This window comes from Drosophila biarmipes, chromosome 3L (assembly GCF_025231255.1).
Source record: "Drosophila biarmipes strain raj3 chromosome 3L, RU_DBia_V1.1, whole genome shotgun sequence".
Classification (NCBI taxonomy): domain Eukaryota; kingdom Metazoa; phylum Arthropoda; class Insecta; order Diptera; family Drosophilidae; genus Drosophila; species Drosophila biarmipes.
Genome location: NC_066613.1, coordinates 13214203 through 13231624, shown reverse-complemented (window position 1 = coordinate 13231624; position 17422 = coordinate 13214203). Strand labels below are relative to the sequence as shown.

The 17422-nt window shown below is 44.4% G+C and overlaps 4 protein-coding genes across 8 annotated transcripts in view; 1 reads left to right on the top strand and 3 right to left on the bottom strand.

Moving 5' to 3' along the window:
- LOC108028554 (ecdysone-induced protein 78C) overlaps nt 1-1589 on the top strand; it is a 41880-nt gene extending 40291 nt beyond the window's left edge. For all 4 annotated transcript variants that reach the window (XM_050886072.1, XM_050886070.1, XM_050886071.1 and 1 more), the window contains 2 exons: nt 61-336; nt 470-1589. In XM_050886072.1, the coding sequence (XP_050742029.1) occupies nt 61-336; nt 470-847 (654 nt within the window). In that variant the 3' untranslated portion in view covers nt 848-1589. The remainder of the gene's footprint in view (nt 1-60; nt 337-469) is intronic.
- A 1542-nt stretch (nt 1590-3131) lies between these two features.
- Nucleotides 3132-5025, bottom strand: LOC108028755 (inositol monophosphatase 1). Of its 2 annotated transcripts, XM_017100726.3 has the most exons (5): nt 4878-5025; nt 4395-4509; nt 4183-4316; nt 3763-4131; nt 3132-3584 (listed from the first exon to the last, which is right to left on the bottom strand). In XM_017100726.3, exons 1-5 carry the CDS (start codon nt 5009-5011, stop codon nt 3320-3322), a joined length of 1017 nt encoding a protein of 338 aa, XP_016956215.2. In that variant the 5' UTR covers nt 5012-5025; the 3' UTR covers nt 3132-3319. The 2 variants fall into 2 exon arrangements, with proteins under 2 accessions (XP_016956215.2, XP_016956216.1); XM_017100727.3 differs by lacking the exon at nt 4878-5025 and having other exon boundaries at nt 4395-4566.
- A 51-nt stretch (nt 5026-5076) lies between these two features.
- On the bottom strand, nt 5077-7199 carry LOC108028754 (uncharacterized). The gene is made up of 3 exons (XM_017100725.3): nt 6058-7199; nt 5604-5975; nt 5077-5554 (listed from the first exon to the last, which is right to left on the bottom strand). Exons 1-3 carry the CDS (start codon nt 7083-7085, stop codon nt 5146-5148), a joined length of 1809 nt encoding a protein of 602 aa, XP_016956214.1. The 5' UTR covers nt 7086-7199; the 3' UTR covers nt 5077-5145.
- An 829-nt stretch (nt 7200-8028) lies between these two features.
- On the bottom strand, nt 8029-17050 carry LOC108028521 (acetyl-coenzyme A synthetase). Its single transcript, XM_017100404.3, has 6 exons — nt 16528-17050; nt 9913-10651; nt 9692-9846; nt 9319-9487; nt 9068-9257; nt 8029-8977 (listed from the first exon to the last, which is right to left on the bottom strand). Exons 1-6 carry the CDS (start codon nt 16836-16838, stop codon nt 8529-8531), a joined length of 2013 nt encoding a protein of 670 aa, XP_016955893.1. The 5' UTR covers nt 16839-17050; the 3' UTR covers nt 8029-8528.
- Nucleotides 17051-17422: the final 372 nt, after the last annotated feature.

The window sequence follows — 17422 nt, the reverse complement described above, 5'->3', positions numbered from 1 at the left end:
TGTATAATAGGGCCTTAATTCCCACTTGAAAACCTCTAATTAATATTATCCCTTACGCAGATTGCCAGCACAGTGGCGGAGAGCCTGGAGTTCCAGAAGATCTGGCTATGGCAGCAGTTCTCCGCCAAGGTGACGCCCGGCGTGCAGCGGATTGTGGAGTTTGCGAAACGCGTACCTGGCTTCTGTGATTTCACCCAAGACGACCAGCTCATACTCATCAAGCTGGGCTTCTTCGAGGTCTGGTTGACGCACGTGGCCCGCCTGATCAACGAGGCGACCCTGACCCTGGACGACGGAGCCTACCTGACGCGCCAGCAGCTCGAGATACTCTACGATGTGAGTAGTTCAAGGGGTTCATCAGGAAATTACGTATACGTAATGATAATATAGATGGAGATTTGATATATATATATATATATATATAGATATGATTCCCTACACCATTTTACATGTATATCCTTTGTTGCAGTCTGACTTTGTCAACGCCTTGCTGAACTTTGCCAACACACTGAACGCCTACGGGCTGAGTGACACCGAGATCGGACTCTTCTCGGCCATGGTGCTGCTGGCCTCCGACCGGGCCGGCCTCAGCGAGCCCAAGGTGATCGGCCGGGCCCGGGAACTGGTGGCCGAGGCACTGCGCGTCCAGATCCTGCGCTCCCGGGCAGGATCCCCGCAGGCCCTGCAGCTGATGCCGGCGCTGGAGGCCAAGATACCCGAGCTGCGGTCCCTGGGGGCCAAGCACTTCTCACACCTAGACTGGCTGCGGATGAACTGGACCAAGCTGCGCCTGCCGCCCCTCTTCGCCGAGATCTTCGACATCCCCAAGGCCGACGACGAGCTGTAGGATGGACGGATGGATCGGCGGATGGGTCGGCGGATGGGTCGGCGGATGGATCGGCGGATGGATCCCCGCGAGATTCCAGGGCCGTGCAAAGCAAACCGCAACAAAAATATTCTACCACTTGTAGGCTTAAGCAAAGTAGCTATACGTAGCTATAGAGAGAATTGGGAGGGCCGGAGATCAGTTACACGTCTACTCAGCATTACTGGAGATAGTTCACTAAGCCTATATGCATATTACTAGCAGTGTTAGAGCGACTATCCCGACTATCCCGACTACCCGCTGAACATATCCATGCGCAAACATAAATTATTTATTTCATTGTTGACTCATCAGCTCCACTCCGACCACCACATCACTTCATCCCGCACACCCAATCGAAATTTCAAAAGAAAATTCACCATTGGCCAGCTATCCAAGGCATCTATCCAGAACTCGACTGAAGAGCGAGCGTTAAAGTTCGATAAATACTGGTTTTTTTATATAATATTAACTACTTTAAACGATATCGGATATATGTGTACGTTACACCTAGAGATACGGACCTAGCGTAGTCGAGAAGCAAAAAAGAGAGACCCACATCGTTTGCTTGCAAAAGTTGGACGTCCCATACGATATAAAACCATATACATATTCAAAATGATAAATGATAAATCTATGCCTAGTTTAAATCGTTTCGAATTGAAGACCGATGCGTTTATTGTATCTGCGTGTAAATAAATTTAAATTAATTCTTACCATTAAATCGCTGCGACTTGATTATTTTAAAGCCCCCCACCCACTGAGTTACCCGATGATCCTGTCCAGATCCTCGGCGACCACCACCTCCATTGAAAGTGTTCAGTTTCTCACTTAAGACCAGACACTTGACATCTTACGACTAAGATCCTTGGGTTAGAGACCAGCTATTTTAAGTGCTTTAAGGCTTCATTTGTATAACTCGGAACAATCAAATTGTTTGATCAATTTTTGAATAGATTGGTGCTAAATTTGTGTGTTAAGTTTACATGGAAACAAGCGACAGACGAACAAAATATATATATACCTATATATTTAAACCTATCTATATATCAAATACGTGCATGTAAAAATCAAAAGGACTCTTCTCTAAAGCTCTTCATTGATTGTTGAATTTATATAGAAAATTTTGTAAATTTTATTAGTGTGACAAAGGAAAATATTAAATGTAGAGGTAGCCGCGGCTGCCGTTTTATGCTCCATGTGTACCTTTCGCTTATTGAACTAGAATATCGAAATCAGCATAGATCTATATACACAAATTTATAGACTACGATTCGCAATATCTTAGCAGACACGCAACTTACAATGCTAGCAATTCTTTCTCCCGATCCGATCCTCAAAGCGCCCCCTCACCACTATATTTTTTCGATCCAAGCACAAACCCAACAAATCTCTGTGTTAATTTTGTAAACCAGTGCGCATAATGGAACCTTGTGAATGTAGCATTAAAACGACGAAATGATCAACAGATTTTTAATTACATTATTAACTTATACCTAACTATTATACATACAGATATGTAATAAATATATAGATACAATTTTTTACCTACTGTAGCTTTGATTACATTTTTCAATGATGTGTCAAATTTTAAATGGTATTACCGATAGTCCAAAATACTCAACAACTACAGCAGAACAAGTTGCAGCGCATTGAGGAGGCCGACTTCCTACGATCATGGCTTCGCACATGTCCACTAATCGCTCTACTCGAATGCAGCGCAAAGATCCAACCAGATATATAGAATAATCGTCTATCAATATGCAAGACATTGCTTAGCTGTTTACTGATCCATACCCATAACAGAACTCGCAGATGAGTCGGTAGTTTCGACCTTGGAATGCCCCGTACTATCTATCGGAAGGTCTACTTTTGAGTAGATCCCCCGATAGATGACCTGTGGTCTGTGGTGAATCCAACCCCTTTCACTCCGCTCCACAGTGCCGGGCACTCACAAGTATCAGATATGAGGCCAGCTCGCTTTACCAACTTACTATGAAATAGACACAAAAGCCGTATACATAACACTAAGCCGGAAAACAAAATACAACAAATAAACAAAAGACGATAAGAACACTGCGAAAACTAATTAGAAAGCGACATACATACGCAGATTGTAATAAAATTACAGAAAAACAAACAAACGTCTTTGAATGATTTGATAACTGGAAAAACATGGGGGTTTATCAGGGCCGAGAAACTATTTCGCCAGTAATGCAATAAGCAAGATGATGGTAAGACGATTTATGAATTTAAACAGATAAAATCCATTATTTGTTTACGCAAAACGCTTTATTTGGAATATCCATGACTAGGCGTATTCTGCTTATTTGTTAGGTACATGGTCGGTTGCTAGAAATGCTTTTATTTGGTTAAGTCGGAATGGAGTTAGATAGTTCCATTTTATAGGTCGCTCAAGGTACATCAAATGCCATTACTTAGGATTTTTTAAGCTTAATCATCGCGAGGTAGGGGATAGAACTGAGTCAGCACCTTGGTGATTTCCTGCGCCAGCTCGGGAGTGGCTGCTGCCAGGACCCTTCGCGACATAATGTCGAACTCCCCGCCAGCGGGATCGATGACCACTCCTCCGGCCTCGCGAACAATCAAGTCCCCGGCACAGACATCCCAGGCATGGATACCGAACTCATAGTTGGCATCGGCCGCTCCCAGAGCAACCATCGACATATTCAGGGCCGCCGAGCCCAGGACGCGTAAACTGAAATATATAGTGATATTTAAATATTGATTTGTAAACATAACATAAATGCTTAGGTATAGTAGGTCAAAAATGGGAATAGATAACATAAGTTAAGAAATTATGGGGATAGGGTAAAATAGTACATTTTGAATTACTTTATATACATATGTTCTTCCTGCAAAAGTCTATGACTCACCCATGCGCCCTTTTGGCCATCTTCTCGAAGTTCTCGTTGACGACCTTCATCTTGGCCTCGTCCCGGGTGGTTCCGAACTCACTGGTTATCAGAGACTTGCCCAGTTCCTTCTGGCCACTCACATGGATCCTACGCCCATTGTAGAAGGCTCCATGTCCGCGCCTCGCCGTGAAGCGCTGCTCCAAGATGGGATTGTAGACCAGACCCAACTCGGTGACCTTGTTCACCTTCAGACCCACGGATATGCAGGAGTGGGGAAAGGCGTGGACAAAGTTCATGGTTCCATCTACAGGATCGATGATCCAGGTGGGATCATCGGTCAGGTTCTTGACGCCCTCCTCCCCGCTGCTTTCTTCCTCTCCTATGAACCTGAAATCCATGAGTTTAAAAAACTTCCTGGAACATCTCTATGAATCCTACTTGTGATCCGGAAAGTGCCGGCGAATGCCGTCCATCAGCAGCAGCTCCACATCCTTGTCCGTCTGGGTCACCAGGTCAATGTCGTTGCTCTTGGTCACAAATTCCTGTCGCGTCTCATTGTTGCGAGCGATCAGCTGGGAAAGTTACCGGGGAAAAGGAAAATTCCATTAGCCTCTGCAGCACTCAAGTGTTTTTCCACCTCATCTAATTACCCGACCAGCCTCGGAGACCAGATTGCTGACCACCTCGAAGCACTTCTCCAGGTCCACATTGTCGCCCATTTTGCAGTGGTGTGATCTTCGCGTTTTCTGGTTCTGCAATGAACCGCTAACAAAACCGAATATGTAAAGTTTTAATTTAATTATACTACAATCAACAAAGTGACCGACGCCCACTACTGTTAAATTGTTCCAATAAGCTCGGGGAAAACGCAAATAAAATACCAGAATAATTCTCTGATTGGGTTTGGCTAGAGGAAAAGGGTTTCCTCTAAAGAAATTAAAAAAAAAAGCTGGAATAATTTTTTAACAATTTTAGAGTTTCTTAATATAAAAATGTTTATTAAAATCAACCAAGAAATAATTCTGTATAAGGTAAAGAACTTTGCTTATCGGAGACTCAAACCCTTACACATTTGGGCGCCAAATGAATTGTAAATTTAAATATAAGGAATTCGTTGGATTTCAAAACCTTACCTTTGCGGAGCTTGCACTACATGACTTCCATATATCGAAAAAAAGGAAGTAACCATTTTTGAAAAGACCAAATAGGAATTCGAAATCATACTGATATATGTATGTACTATATTTAAATATGTTACAACAGGCATATGAATTAAAAGAAATAGGTTACTTAAAATACGATTTTTGTAATCCGAAAAAAACTATATTGATATAAAATTACAATACCCTTGCATGGTCATTTTATTAAACTAAAATGAATTTCAGCTGGCCTTTCTGCTGGTCAGTTGGCCACCGCCGCAGGCTTCTCGTTGGACTGTTCTGTGTCCGTGGTGTCCGGGGTATCCGAATCGGGGAAGTCCGTCTGGCCCGTGAAGTCCCTGGTCTCAGCAGCGGGTCCGTACTCATTGGGATTCACGGACCGCGGTTCGTCGTCGCGGGGCGAGGGATAGTTCTGCTCCAGGTTGCTGCCCAACTCCAAGGCAAGGTGCTCGGTGGAGGCAGCCAGGCATCGTCGCGACATTATATCCAGCTCTTCTCCAGCCGGATCCATCACCACTCCGCCGGCCTCGGTGACTATAATGGCACCAGCTGCCATGTCCCAAACGTGCAGCCCGAAGTTGTAATAGGCATCCGCCACTCCGGAGGCCACCATGGCCAGTCCCATGGCGGAAGATCCAATAGAACGCATTCTGGAATGGGATAAGTTGGCTCGGTCGTCAGGTGATACCATGTACTCACGCATGGGCCTTTTTCAACAGCCTGTGGGCATTCTCCTGGGCAATCTGGTTGCGCGTCTCATTGGCGCCCGAGCTGTAATCCTGCAGGACCATGGCCGAGGAGAGGTTGATCTGGCCAGTCGTCCTAATCATCTCGCCATTCAGCTGAGCCCCCTTTCCCTTCTGAGCCGTGTACATGTTCTTCATCGGCGGATTGTAGATGATGCCAAACTGAGTCTCCTGATTAACCAAATAGGCCACCGAGATGCAATAGTACGGAAAGTGGTGGACATAGTTCATGGTGCCATCGATGGGGTCGATGATCCAGGTTGGGTCATCTGTCAGGGTCACCATTCCCGTCTCCGACTTTGAAACTCGCTCCTCGGCGATGAAACTTTAGAGGAAAGGGAAAATATACAATAAGGAAACTGCCCCATTTAATCCGACCTTATAACGTTTGGGTAACCGCAACTTACTTGTGGTCGGGATACCGCAAACTGATGGCCTTGATGAAGGTCTCCTCCACTATGTTGTCAGTGGGAGTGACGAGGTCGTTGGTGTGCTTCTTGGTGGTGTACTCCTGCTGCTTTTCGTTCTCCGCCAGGGCAATGGTGCCGGCCTTCTTCACCTCGCGACAGGCCAGCAGGAACAGAGTGTCCAGATCGCTGTCGGGGAACTCTGCAGGCAGCTTGGGAAGATCCTCCTCCACCTGCTCCTCCTCGTCGTCTGAGTATATCATGCCGGAGGTGTTGGTTCCCTTGGAGGCGAACTTCTTCGATGGATGGAAGGTGATGTCCGTGTTGGTCAACTTGCTGTTCAGGCTCTGCACATCATCCTTGCTATCGTCCGTCGGCAGGGATGACATCATCGGCGGCGGCATTGGTACATCCTCCTGCCTCTCCGCCGGCGGGGGAATGGGTGCAGCTTCTGTCTCCGCGAAATCGATGGATTTTCGCTGCGGCTGAGGTTCAGGTTGTGGTGGAGGTGGTGGTGGTGATGGTTCCTCAGCAGGTGGCGCTGGTTTGGCTTCCTCCTTTTTCGGCTGCTCCTCCGATGAGGATGATGATGAGTCCGATAATCTTTTTTCCGACTTCCTTGCTGCCGGTTTTTTGTCCACTTCAGAGGATTCGCCATCGGCGTCGGCAGAGCTGCGTTGCGGTTTTGGTGGAAGATCAGGAGCCACAGCGGCTCCTGGCACCAAGGAGTTCCGGGACGAAATGTCATCCAAAGGCCTAGCCGGTGCCGGAGCGGGCTTGGAGACACTAGTTCGCTTAGATTCACTTTCGGTCGCCATTCGCGATTGCGATACTTTGACGGTAAGCGAACGCTTATCGTGGGGTGGCGCCATGGAGCCACGTCGCTCCTCGGCGTGCCGCAGAGTGGTCACCCTGGCATCCTGCTGAGTGGCCTCGTGGTCCTCCAACCCGAATCGCGTGGCAGCGTTTCTGTCCTCGGCGGGATCCTGCCCTGTCCCCTTGCTGGGCGGATGCTGTTCGTCGGCCATTCTGACGGAGATCGTCCTTAGCTCTTCCACTGCCACCAAGGTGTTGAAAGGCCTAGCCGAAAATCAACTAAGCGGGTTTGTTAAAGGTTTAGAATGGACTGCCCCAGCCGGAAGTCTACAGCATGGCCAGTGTGATTATAGGGTATACTCTGAATCTTAAAGCTGGTCAACTTTTCCATTGCAGAAAAGAGAATATTGAAGAGATTTAATATTTTAAAATCTATTATCATATAGCTGCAATACTAATTCCGTGATTATCCAATAATTTTGTGAAACTCTGAATGTTTCACATATAAATTGCACCCATAGGCTTGCCAAACCTCGCTTCCTTCCTTTCTTGTTTTTCAGTAAAATTGAGGCATTAATCAAAACCAAGACGAACTTTTTGGGATTTGCAGGTTCAAACACATTAAAACAATAAACTTTATTATACACATACGTTCATATACAGAAATATATATATTGATATGTAAATTGCATTCTTCCGTCCGCCATCGCTGTAAATCTAACAATCTTTTTACAATCAGACTGGGCGCCGTGCCCCTTATCAGCCAATCCATGATACCGAATAGTCTATTTCGATCCCCCAAAATAACGAGCTCTAACAATAAAATCCTCTATAATATTCATAGGTTTGCAGCAGTAACTTCAATGATATGTTTCGTTGCAGTAAGTCTTCTGACCGTATAACACATATATATGGTGTATATAGTATATAGTATATCCGAGCGGTTCTCTTTAACATGTAGATCGAATGTAGGAATGTGTCGAGCATTATGCCACACTGATATGTATCGTTCTCAAGCTTACGGACTAATGGGAGGGGAAGGAAACCGATTTCCCCGATCGGTTCCGGACTTACGTGCGTGACCCCTCAGATCTGAAAAGGTGCGTGAGGAGAGACTACAAAACATAAGGATACAACTGAAAAGTGTGAGCTGTGTAATTGTGGCTACAACTGGAATCGTGTATATATTTTGTCTCATATCAATTCTACTAAAAATACATACATAAGTAAGATATAATTAAATTTTTATCACAACGAATTAGCGAGAACTTAAACTACGACTACAACGAAGAAACAAAAGAACTGGAAAATGTGTGCGTGCTGAGCATGTTAACTACGGTGAACAGGCAAATACACAAGAAGATACAGACGATGGATAGTAACTGGGATCGTACACCATCCAGCCGACTTACTTACGCACACGCTTAGGCTTACGAACTAGGTAGAATTCAGAAGGTGCTAGCCACGCCGCAGCCCGGAACGGGACCAACATTAAGCAATAGGTATTTCATATGTGTAGGGGGAGATTTACAGGATACGTAATCGGGATACGTAAGTGGTAGAAATGCGGTGGCAGAGTGGAGTGGTCAGTGCAAGCCGGAGAAAGCCTTGGGAAAGGGATCCTAGCCGCCGCCAGTTGGACCATCTGCTACCGTCTACTTTGCCTCCACTGGCCGGTTGGCGAAGAGCTGCTCCACAATCTGCTCGTCGGCCAGGGTTGAGGTGTCGCCCACATTGCGGTCGTTGACCGCGATCTTGCGCAGCACACGGCGCATGATTTTGCCGGAGCGCGTTTTGGGCAATCCGGGAGCGTTCTGGATGACATCCGGCATGGCAAAAGGTCCGATACGCTCGCGCACCATCTTCTTCAGGTCGGAAATCAACTTCTGGTCAAACACCTCGTTCTCGTTGGGCGTGATGAAGCAGTAGAGGCACTCGCCCTTCACGGGATGCGGACGGGAGACCACGGCGGACTCAGCCACACGGGGATGCTCAGTTAGGACCGACTCCACCTCGGCGGTGGACATCAGATGTCCGGACACGTTCAACATGTCGTCCACACGGCCAGTGATCCACAGATAGCCATCAGCATCGCGACGGGCACCTGTTAGAAAAATAATAAATAAAAGAGTTAGTTATAAGGTCTTCCCAATTTAAAGTTCGATAATAAAAGGTTAAAAATTCTTGAACTCACCATCGCCAGTGCAGTAGAAACCAGGGAACTTTGAGAAGTAAGTGTCCTCAAAGCGCTCATGGTTGTTGTACAAGGTGCGCATCATTCCGGGCCAGGGTTGCGAGAAGACCAAGTATCCCTCGCCTTCTCCCTTAACTTCGATGCCACACTCATCCAGCAAAGTGGGCTTGACGCCAAAGAAGGGGAATGACTGAAAAAACATGACAAATTATAATTTTGGTTTAGTTTTAAGACTTGATATTTATACTCACAGCAGATCCGGGCTTCATGGGAGTGGCTCCGGGCAGGGGTGTGATGACATGACCACCGGTTTCCGTCTGCCAGAAGGTGTCCACAATGGAGCACTGCTCCTTTCCAATTAAGCGGTAGAACCACAGCCAGGCCTCGGGGTTGATGGGCTCACCTACGCTGCCCAAAACCCTGCAAGAAAATATGTGTCATATTATAAGAAAAATAATATAGTAAAAAGGAATGTTTGTTTTTTAAATATTAGAAATAAATTTTTCTAATAATATTTATGGAAATATTTTGATGGTCAACACTTTCACAACTTTCACAACGCGGTCTACTGATAACAAGTTACTGGGTATGACTAACTGTTACTCATTATTTTTAGAAACTTACTTGAGTCCACTCAGGTTGTGCTTGAGCACTGGTCCCTCGCCGTACTTCATGAGGGCACGGATGGCCGTGGGGGCTGTGTAGAACTGGGTGACCTTGTATTTGTCAATGACGCTCCAGTACCGATCGTTTCCAGGGAAGAATGGGGTGCCCTCAAACTGGAAGAGGTATTAAAGACAATTAGTCATAAATGCATTCTTTGTTTGTTCTAATCAGACACTCACAATCACTGAAGTAGCACCATTGGCCAGTGGTCCGTACACCACGTAGGTGTGTCCCGTGATCCAGCCCACATCGGCGGTGCACCAGTAGATGTCTCCTGGCTTGTAGTCAAAGACGATCTTGAAGGTGGTGGCCGCATACAGCAGATATCCGGCGGTGGTGTGGAGCACGCCCTTGGGCTTGCCAGTGGAACCACTGGTGTAGAGCATGAACAGCGGATCCTCGGCGTCCATCCACTCGGGATAGCAGGCCGGCTCCTTGTCCTCCATCTCCTCGTGCCACCAGTAGTCGCGGTCATCGGTCCACGGGATCTCCTCCTCGACATGGTCCGGCTGGCAGGGAGTCACCCGCTTCAAGTGCGACACCACTATGCACTTCTCCACCGAGTGGCCCATCTCCTCGACCTTCTCCAGTGCCGTGTCGCACAGTGCCTTCAGGTACAAAGGCTTCTCACCACGCCAGGCTCCGTCGGCCGTGATCAGCAGCTTAGCCTTGCAGTCGAACATCCGCTCCGACAGCGAATCCGGCGAGAATCCTGCGAAGACGATCGAGTGCACGGCTCCAATGCGGGCACAGGCCAACATGGCGATGGGCAGCTCCAGAATCATCGGCATGTAGATGGACACACGGTCGCCCTTGCGGATTCCATGGTCCTTCAGCACGTTGGCGAAGCGGCACACCTCCTCCAGCAACTTGCGATAGGTGAGGCCACGGGAATAATCGTCGGGGTGGTTGCCCTCCCTGGAACAATGACAAAAAAAACAGAAAACGACCATGAGGAAACACATTGCATTATGTATGTACTTAGTATTATTTCTATAGTATTTACATCGAGCACGCGCCGGTGGCGTTCTCAAATGGGTGGCCACGTACCGGGTGTCCCACAATTGGGCTAATTACCCCGACCACAATTGGATCACTTACAGTAATGCGAGGCTTCCTAATTGCCCGAGGAGACTTAATTCGATTCTCTGCATTCAAATGGTCACCTAATTTCGAACTTATCTCTCATAGCTGCGGTAAAAATAGTAGCAACTTTGAAATTGTAAAATATGTCACATTTTAAATGTGGTAATTTGATAGCACAACAATTTTTTAAGGATTTTCATAGGAAATTTTTCCGCGTGTAATGTTTCATTCAAATAAAAAGGTGTAACAGGAGAATACTAGGCTTTGATTGTATCTTTTAAAGGCATTTACTTTTTAAATATCATAAATACATGGCCCTACATCATAGATATTTAATGTAATACCAGTGCTATTACTTTAACCGCTGTTGTTTTTACTTAATGCTATATATTTTCGCATTGTAGAAGTGTATGCTTGTGTGGATACTTGGTATGCCTTTCCCTTTTTGTTCTGAACTTGGCAACAGAAGCCAAAGCCAATAACCGACATAATTCTACATACAACAGCTGCAAAAAGACTTGGACTGACTACACTAGCCACTAACAATATGGGAACTTTGGGAAAATAAATTACCAAAAGGTAAGTACCAAAATTAATACTAGAGGAAATCAATCCAACAATTTCATGATTAGAAAATACGGAAAAATTAATAAAGAATTTAGGAACTATTTCCAAAAGGTATACAGTTCTAAGGCACTGTCAACGCTTCCCTAATTGTTGCCATTAAGTGAATGAATTTAGAATTTAACACGAAACAGTATGTAAATCTTGTCAGAGCTTTGAAAGCTTTGAATGGGTAAACAAAATCGTGACTGAGCCAAATCGTGAATGATTTCAGCACCCAAAACGGATATAAACACTCGCGATCGTCGATGGGCAGACACGAAACCTGGAAAAGTAATGGGGAAAGCAATTTTCCATGGCACTTTTGGAGGTCAAGGCAGATTAGCAACGGAAAAATTAATAATAAACTAACTGGACGACAAAACAGCAAAAAAAGAGACAGGTGGGCTGGCTAGATAGACAATGCAATCAGTGGGGAAAAATGGGGTGTAAATCATGGGCTATTGTCCGTCGCCTGCGATAAGAACTTGAATTAGCCGGCAATAAAGCGGCTTTTATATCGGTGCCCGCCAAAATATTCCCGAACAGAAATGCAGGAAGCCGCCAGAACAAAGCTCTCATCGTGACGTTTTCGGGTGTATTTTGGTACCGCTGACTAGGCCGCAGTGTTCAAAGTTCACGCCGGAAGGGGTGACGGTGTCGAGTGGGGTTGTTTTGGGCCAATTGGGGTGATTCGACGGGGCCATCAACACTCGTGAAATGTTATTCCACTTGAGCGAAATACCTGTTTGTACTCGTACTTGTCAATTAGTAAGATGGTAAAAATAAATAAATACGCATTGGAAATAAACCGTTTGTGACTCGAGCTGTTTTATGCAACATTCATTCTACCCACTGGGCTTACTCATCATTATTGTTGATCCCATACTAAAACTGGTGCCCTCCTCAATTCAAAAATGCCCAAAATCTTTCTTAAATAATTGTGGCTCACAACTAGTGGAATTCTAAATAAATGTCTAAAGCAAGTCCAAACTTTTTCTGATTTGCTTAATTAAAATGCTTTATAATATTATTATTACTATTAACAAATTTTAATTTTATAGACAAATTTGTAAATGAATTTGATTAACTTTGTAGTCTGCTACACGAAGATATGTATCTTTGTTGTTCTTGAATTGAGAACATTTTTTCTTAAAAACCTTGTAGGTACATTTTGGTATCAAAGTGTCCAATATAAGAACGAAATGGTAAGAGAAAAATTCAATTGAGTTTATTTAACAACTTTTTGATAATTATACATTACATTACTGTCGCTCTGTTTTATGAACATTTTCCACTTAGGTGAGAACGTCACAATTCTCTCTCTGCCTTATTAGGAGTAGTTTCGATTTCTAAAATAAAAAATCTGAGATAGGGAGGTTCCGTTTTGGGCATGGAATCTTTGCTAAAGAAAGGTGAATGCCAAACTGTGCCGGAATCCTAATCAGCCGGCGACAGCTCACAGTCAAGGCCAAGTGCTTGTGTTTGCGGACGTCCTCTCCACTTATCAACATTGTGAGCACTAGTTGCTCCTCCGCCTCCGCATGACTAATCGAAATTGGTGGGAAAAATGTGGCGCGACGAGTCCGGCCGGGTGTATTAATTTCCAATTTGGAGACGTAATCGGGCCACTTGCCGCCTAATCTCGCCGCCGGATCGCCAGACAAGAAATTTTCCATGCCGCCTTGGAAACACCTCATGCACCGTCCGTCCCGCCGGGCCATTCACCATTCACCTCTTGACCACGGGAAGACGCGTGGCCGTCTCCGGCTTATCAGAAATCAGAAAATATGCTAAAAACAGCCACAAAACAGCGCACGAGTGTGCCGAAAAAAATTATGAGCTATGGCACTAAAAACTACAGCAAAAACAATCAGCACCAAGCAACTTATCTTAATAACAATAACATCAGCTGTTGACTCGCGTGTCGTGTAAATCGCATCGAATGTTTTTGGTTCCTCCCAGCACTGAACAAAAATATTGGTCCCTTTATAAATAGTTTGACCTTTCAAGAACCAAATTAAGACTTTTATAATAGTGTAAGTTCTATCTACCCAAAAGATCTCCAAAAAGATTTGGAATTTTTGGGTATGAAAAAATTCCATTGTACTTTATTTGAACTTTAAATTTGTGATAAAAAGAACGGATGCATATACATTTTTTATGATTGTAGACTAACTTAACTTTAAATATTTAAAAAACAAATCCACATTTTTTACAGTGCTTCTTCCCTCCCTTTCCTTCGCGTCTCTGTGTCTAGCCGGGCCCTACAGTTTGAGAGACATTATCGTACGATGTGCTGATCTCCAATGTTTATCTTAAGATCGTTTATTTGTTTTTAACCGTTTGGTGGATCTTTGATTTTTGTAAAGGCAGCTGTTTGCATAATTTATAGAGAAGGGCTTGGCAACCTGTTCCAGTGGAAAAACTGATAAGAGGGGCGAAAAAACTGAAGAAATGCCCAGGCAGCATTATGATATGTTGGTTCTTTCCGCTCTTTCTTTCGCAGGTAAGACCGTTCTTTTTGTTTGCACCTCTCTCTATTATCTCTGTCCCTGTCTGTCTGCGGGTGCGTGAGTGGAGCGGAGTGGCTCTCTAATTGGTTGTGAGTGAATCAGACGATGTGATCGCGTGATTTTCTAGAGGCCCAGTGCAGCCAAAACTGTTGCCTGTTACTGGGATTTAAGCAATATTATGTTTCAGGCACTTTTACTTAAATTCTCTATATCCGCCTATTCTTTTCTACCTTCTCCTCCACCTTTTGCCCAGACGCCGTCACGCTGACACAGAAACCGAAAAAAGAAACGGTCGAAAAAATAGCAAAATGCTTAACGCAAAGACGCGCTTCCATCAATTTGAATAAACAATTTGCGCGCATTGTCAATTCGCTTACATAATATTGCTCGGCTTTCGCTCCGGCTTTCGTGCGCTTAATTCGCTTTAATTTTGTTGCTAACGAGTCTCGAAATTAAAAACCGTTTGCGTAAATCGGTTGGGCTCGAAACGGTTATTTCGGTAGCAAGGTACGAGACCCTGTAGTTCGAATCGGTTTGAGATACAATTTAAAAAAAATGAGTTCGAAACGGTTATTTTGGTATCAAGGTACAAATCACCTAAGTTTGTATAGGTTTGATATTGAATTTAAAAAAATTGTTCGAATCGGTTTGAGATACAATTTAAAAAAAAAATGAGTTCGAAACGGTTATTTTGGTATCAAGGTACAAATCACCTAAGTTTGTATAGGTTTGATATTGAATTTTAAAAAATTGTTAAAAGTTTTCTTAACCGTTTCGAGGATTTAACAAAATGCTAGTGGCAAACCATTAAATTCAAAAGAACAATACGATTTGAAAGCTTTCCTTTGAATTGCAAGGTATTAGCCAGATGTTTGAAAATCTAAAAACAAATTAATGATTTTTTCAACAACTTTGCCGTTTCGCAACCCTATCTATGCCATAAAACTGGGGCGTATAATTTTTAAGATTTTGTTTTGCTTTGGCTTGCAATAAAATTATCTGAAACGGCCGTTCGAAAAGCGTTAATTATTACTCATTACGTGCACGGTTTTGTCTGTCTTTTTGGTTTGTGTCCCGCTCTATATCTTATCTAAGGAAAGTGAGGACAGATTGTGCGCTGGGATTAAATAATTCTCACAAAAACGGAAAATAGCCCAGACTGGCTATGGGCCCTCGTAACTCTCAGGCCGAGTGGGAACCAACTTGTGATGACCTTGTAATCGCCTTTCAATTACCTGACTTTCATTTGCATTTCCTCCGCAAAACGCGTCCCGCCCTCTAACCCGCCCTTTAAGTGATAACCCCGAGATAAGCTCATTAGCATTAACATTTGTTTAACATTGTGCTTTTTCGCCCTGACGCATGGCTCGGTGAACTTTGGGTCTCAAAATAAAGCGAATCTTTTAGCGCAACCAAAACAAAATACTTATTTCATCTAGGGAACTCAATTGAATTGCGTTCCGAGTGGGCACTTGAGAGTCCCATAAGGTGATATATAGTACTGCTTTTCGCGGTAGCTAATCAGTGGAAAGGAGTGTCTGTTGATTAATCGTAACCAACGAAGTCCGTAGTTTTATAGTGGGAAGAACCTACATAGTGGGTGAAGTCATTATTTAATATTTGCTTTGATTGTTAACTTTTTGCTGGGTAAAAGTGTCTCGTGTGGAGAAACAAACAAGTGCTGAGGAGATGAGTTAGGAACAGACTTTAGATAAGGCAGCTGGAAAAGGTTATATTGAACTTTCGAGGCAGTTGAAAATCTGTACCTTACAAAATGCAAAACAAACAAGCAGCCTTAAGAAAATAAAGTGACTTTCTGAAATTACTTCGTTTTATAATTAAGAACAAAGGAGGTTTAAGAAAAATTAAAACGACATTAAGAAATGTTGACAAAAAGGAATTTAAGATTTTATTAAAAAAAAGTACTCCAAATTGTATAAAATTGAATAGCACATCGTTAAAATAGTGTTTTTGTCCACATTCAACGAAAATCCCAGGCTTTGAACAAACTTTTCCTCTAACCGGTTAATGTTAATCGATTTCAACTGAATAAATAAACAAAGAAATAGCCAGCGTAAACTTGGCCGGGTCACCCTGTTATGAGGGTCGTCTCGAGGACCGAAGACTGACCCTGACATTGACCCAGAGTGTTTAGCCAATACGTAGTAAGAAATCCAAAAAGCGCCCGAAATGGAATTAATCGCGAGTCGTTAGACTCACTGTCACATTTACCATGCAGACGATTAAAGCAATTGTAAGCAATCAAAACAAAAATAATAGCTTCAATTAGCTGGGCGCAGTGAAAGGAAAGCATTAGCCCCTTCCCAAAATCGATGCCAAGAGGTAGGATTGTGCCCTTGAGTGGCATCCTTATACTCGTATATAATATTCAAAAGGAGTGCTATCATCTGTTTCGAATGCGGTGCCTGCGCAGTGAATCCTGTCCAAGAAGAGCCACCTTGGTACGTCACAAGGCGAGAGTTTCGTAACCACACGAAAAATCAATAATCCTGCCACCCAAAACTTTTGTTTTCATGCGACCTACGCCACCCACAGGGAAAGTGGGCGAGGACTGCCAGCCAGACTCACCAGTAGTAGGCGATTTGGTCACCCAGACCATTCCTAACATTGCGATCCAGGAGATTGTAGCACAGATTGGTGGAGGCACCCTCCATCCATTTGATCGAAATGGGTCCCTTCGAGATGTTGAAGTTGTACTGTAGGAACTTCTCCGGATCGGCGGGCGTCTCCCAGTGGAACTGCTTGGCCACACGGGACCAGAACTCGGCCGGGTTGTCCAGCGACTCCTGGTAGAACTTCTGGTACTCCTCGAAGCTGGATATGTAGGCATTTTGGCTGATGGCCGGATTAGGATCGTATATTGATTTTTCCGCTGGCATTTTGTTTTTGATTTGTGGTCTTAGGTATCTGTATAGCTCCTTGAATTACTTTCCCTTGTTCGAGGTCTGCAATTATCCTGTTTTGCAAATATCCTTAGCTTAGTGTAATGGTGTGTGATTGTTTTTATTATTTTTGGGGTTGTTTTCGAGCAGCACGCGCTTCTCGCACCGCACGGAATGAGTTCTTTTTGAGCACTGACCATTCGAGTGAGCCATGGCCAAGCTTTTCGCCTCCGTCGCCATAGCTTTCGGGTGGAAAAGCTCAGACGAACACGCTCTTCAAGTTCAATGGGACATGGGCGGCGCTTTCTGGAGGGCTTATCGTCTTGATCGGGCATACTTTCAAGGCGCGACTTGGTACATCCTTATCGCCCAAGCACGGCGTAACTTTCCAGAGAGGTAGGTGTGTCATCGGTCCATCATCAATCAGGTGATGGCTGGATGCCGCGGCGTGCGCCATCGCGTGTCCCGGCAACAGTGTTGAATGTTGTTTTCCAAATCCGCCCAAGCACGCCGGTCCAAGCTGATCCGCAGTATTATGAAATTGAGTGTTTTCCGCGCTCGGCGTCTCTCTTAATCTTTTG

Bases quoted from the DNA above. Each gene is read 5' to 3' on its own strand.
- LOC108028755 (XM_017100726.3), bottom strand. From the start codon at position 5,011: ATGCCTGTTGTAACATATTTAAATATAGTACATACATATATCAGTATG. The intron at 4,510-4,877 runs GTAAGGTTTTGA...CGGTTTTGTTAG, and splicing joins GTAGTGCAAGCTCCGCAAAG to CGGTTCATTGCAGAACCAGA. The intron at 4,132-4,182 runs GTAGGATTCATA...CATGGATTTCAG, and splicing joins CGGCACTTTCCGGATCACAA to GTTCATAGGAGAGGAAGAAA.
- LOC108028521 (XM_017100404.3), bottom strand. From the start codon at position 16,838: ATGCCAGCGGAAAAATCAATATACGATCCTAATCCGGCCATCAGCCAA. The intron at 9,847-9,912 runs GTGAGTGTCTGA...TACCTCTTCCAG, and splicing joins ATGGTGCTACTTCAGTGATT to TTTGAGGGCACCCCATTCTT. The intron at 9,258-9,318 runs GTGAGTATAAAT...ATGTTTTTTCAG, and splicing joins CCATGAAGCCCGGATCTGCT to TCATTCCCCTTCTTTGGCGT.
- LOC108028754 (XM_017100725.3), bottom strand. From the start codon at position 7,085: ATGGCCGACGAACAGCATCCGCCCAGCAAGGGGACAGGGCAGGATCCC. The intron at 5,976-6,057 runs GTAAGTTGCGGT...TTTCCTCTAAAG, and splicing joins TTGCGGTATCCCGACCACAA to TTTCATCGCCGAGGAGCGAG. The intron at 5,555-5,603 runs GTGAGTACATGG...ATCCCATTCCAG, and splicing joins CTGTTGAAAAAGGCCCATGC to AATGCGTTCTATTGGATCTT.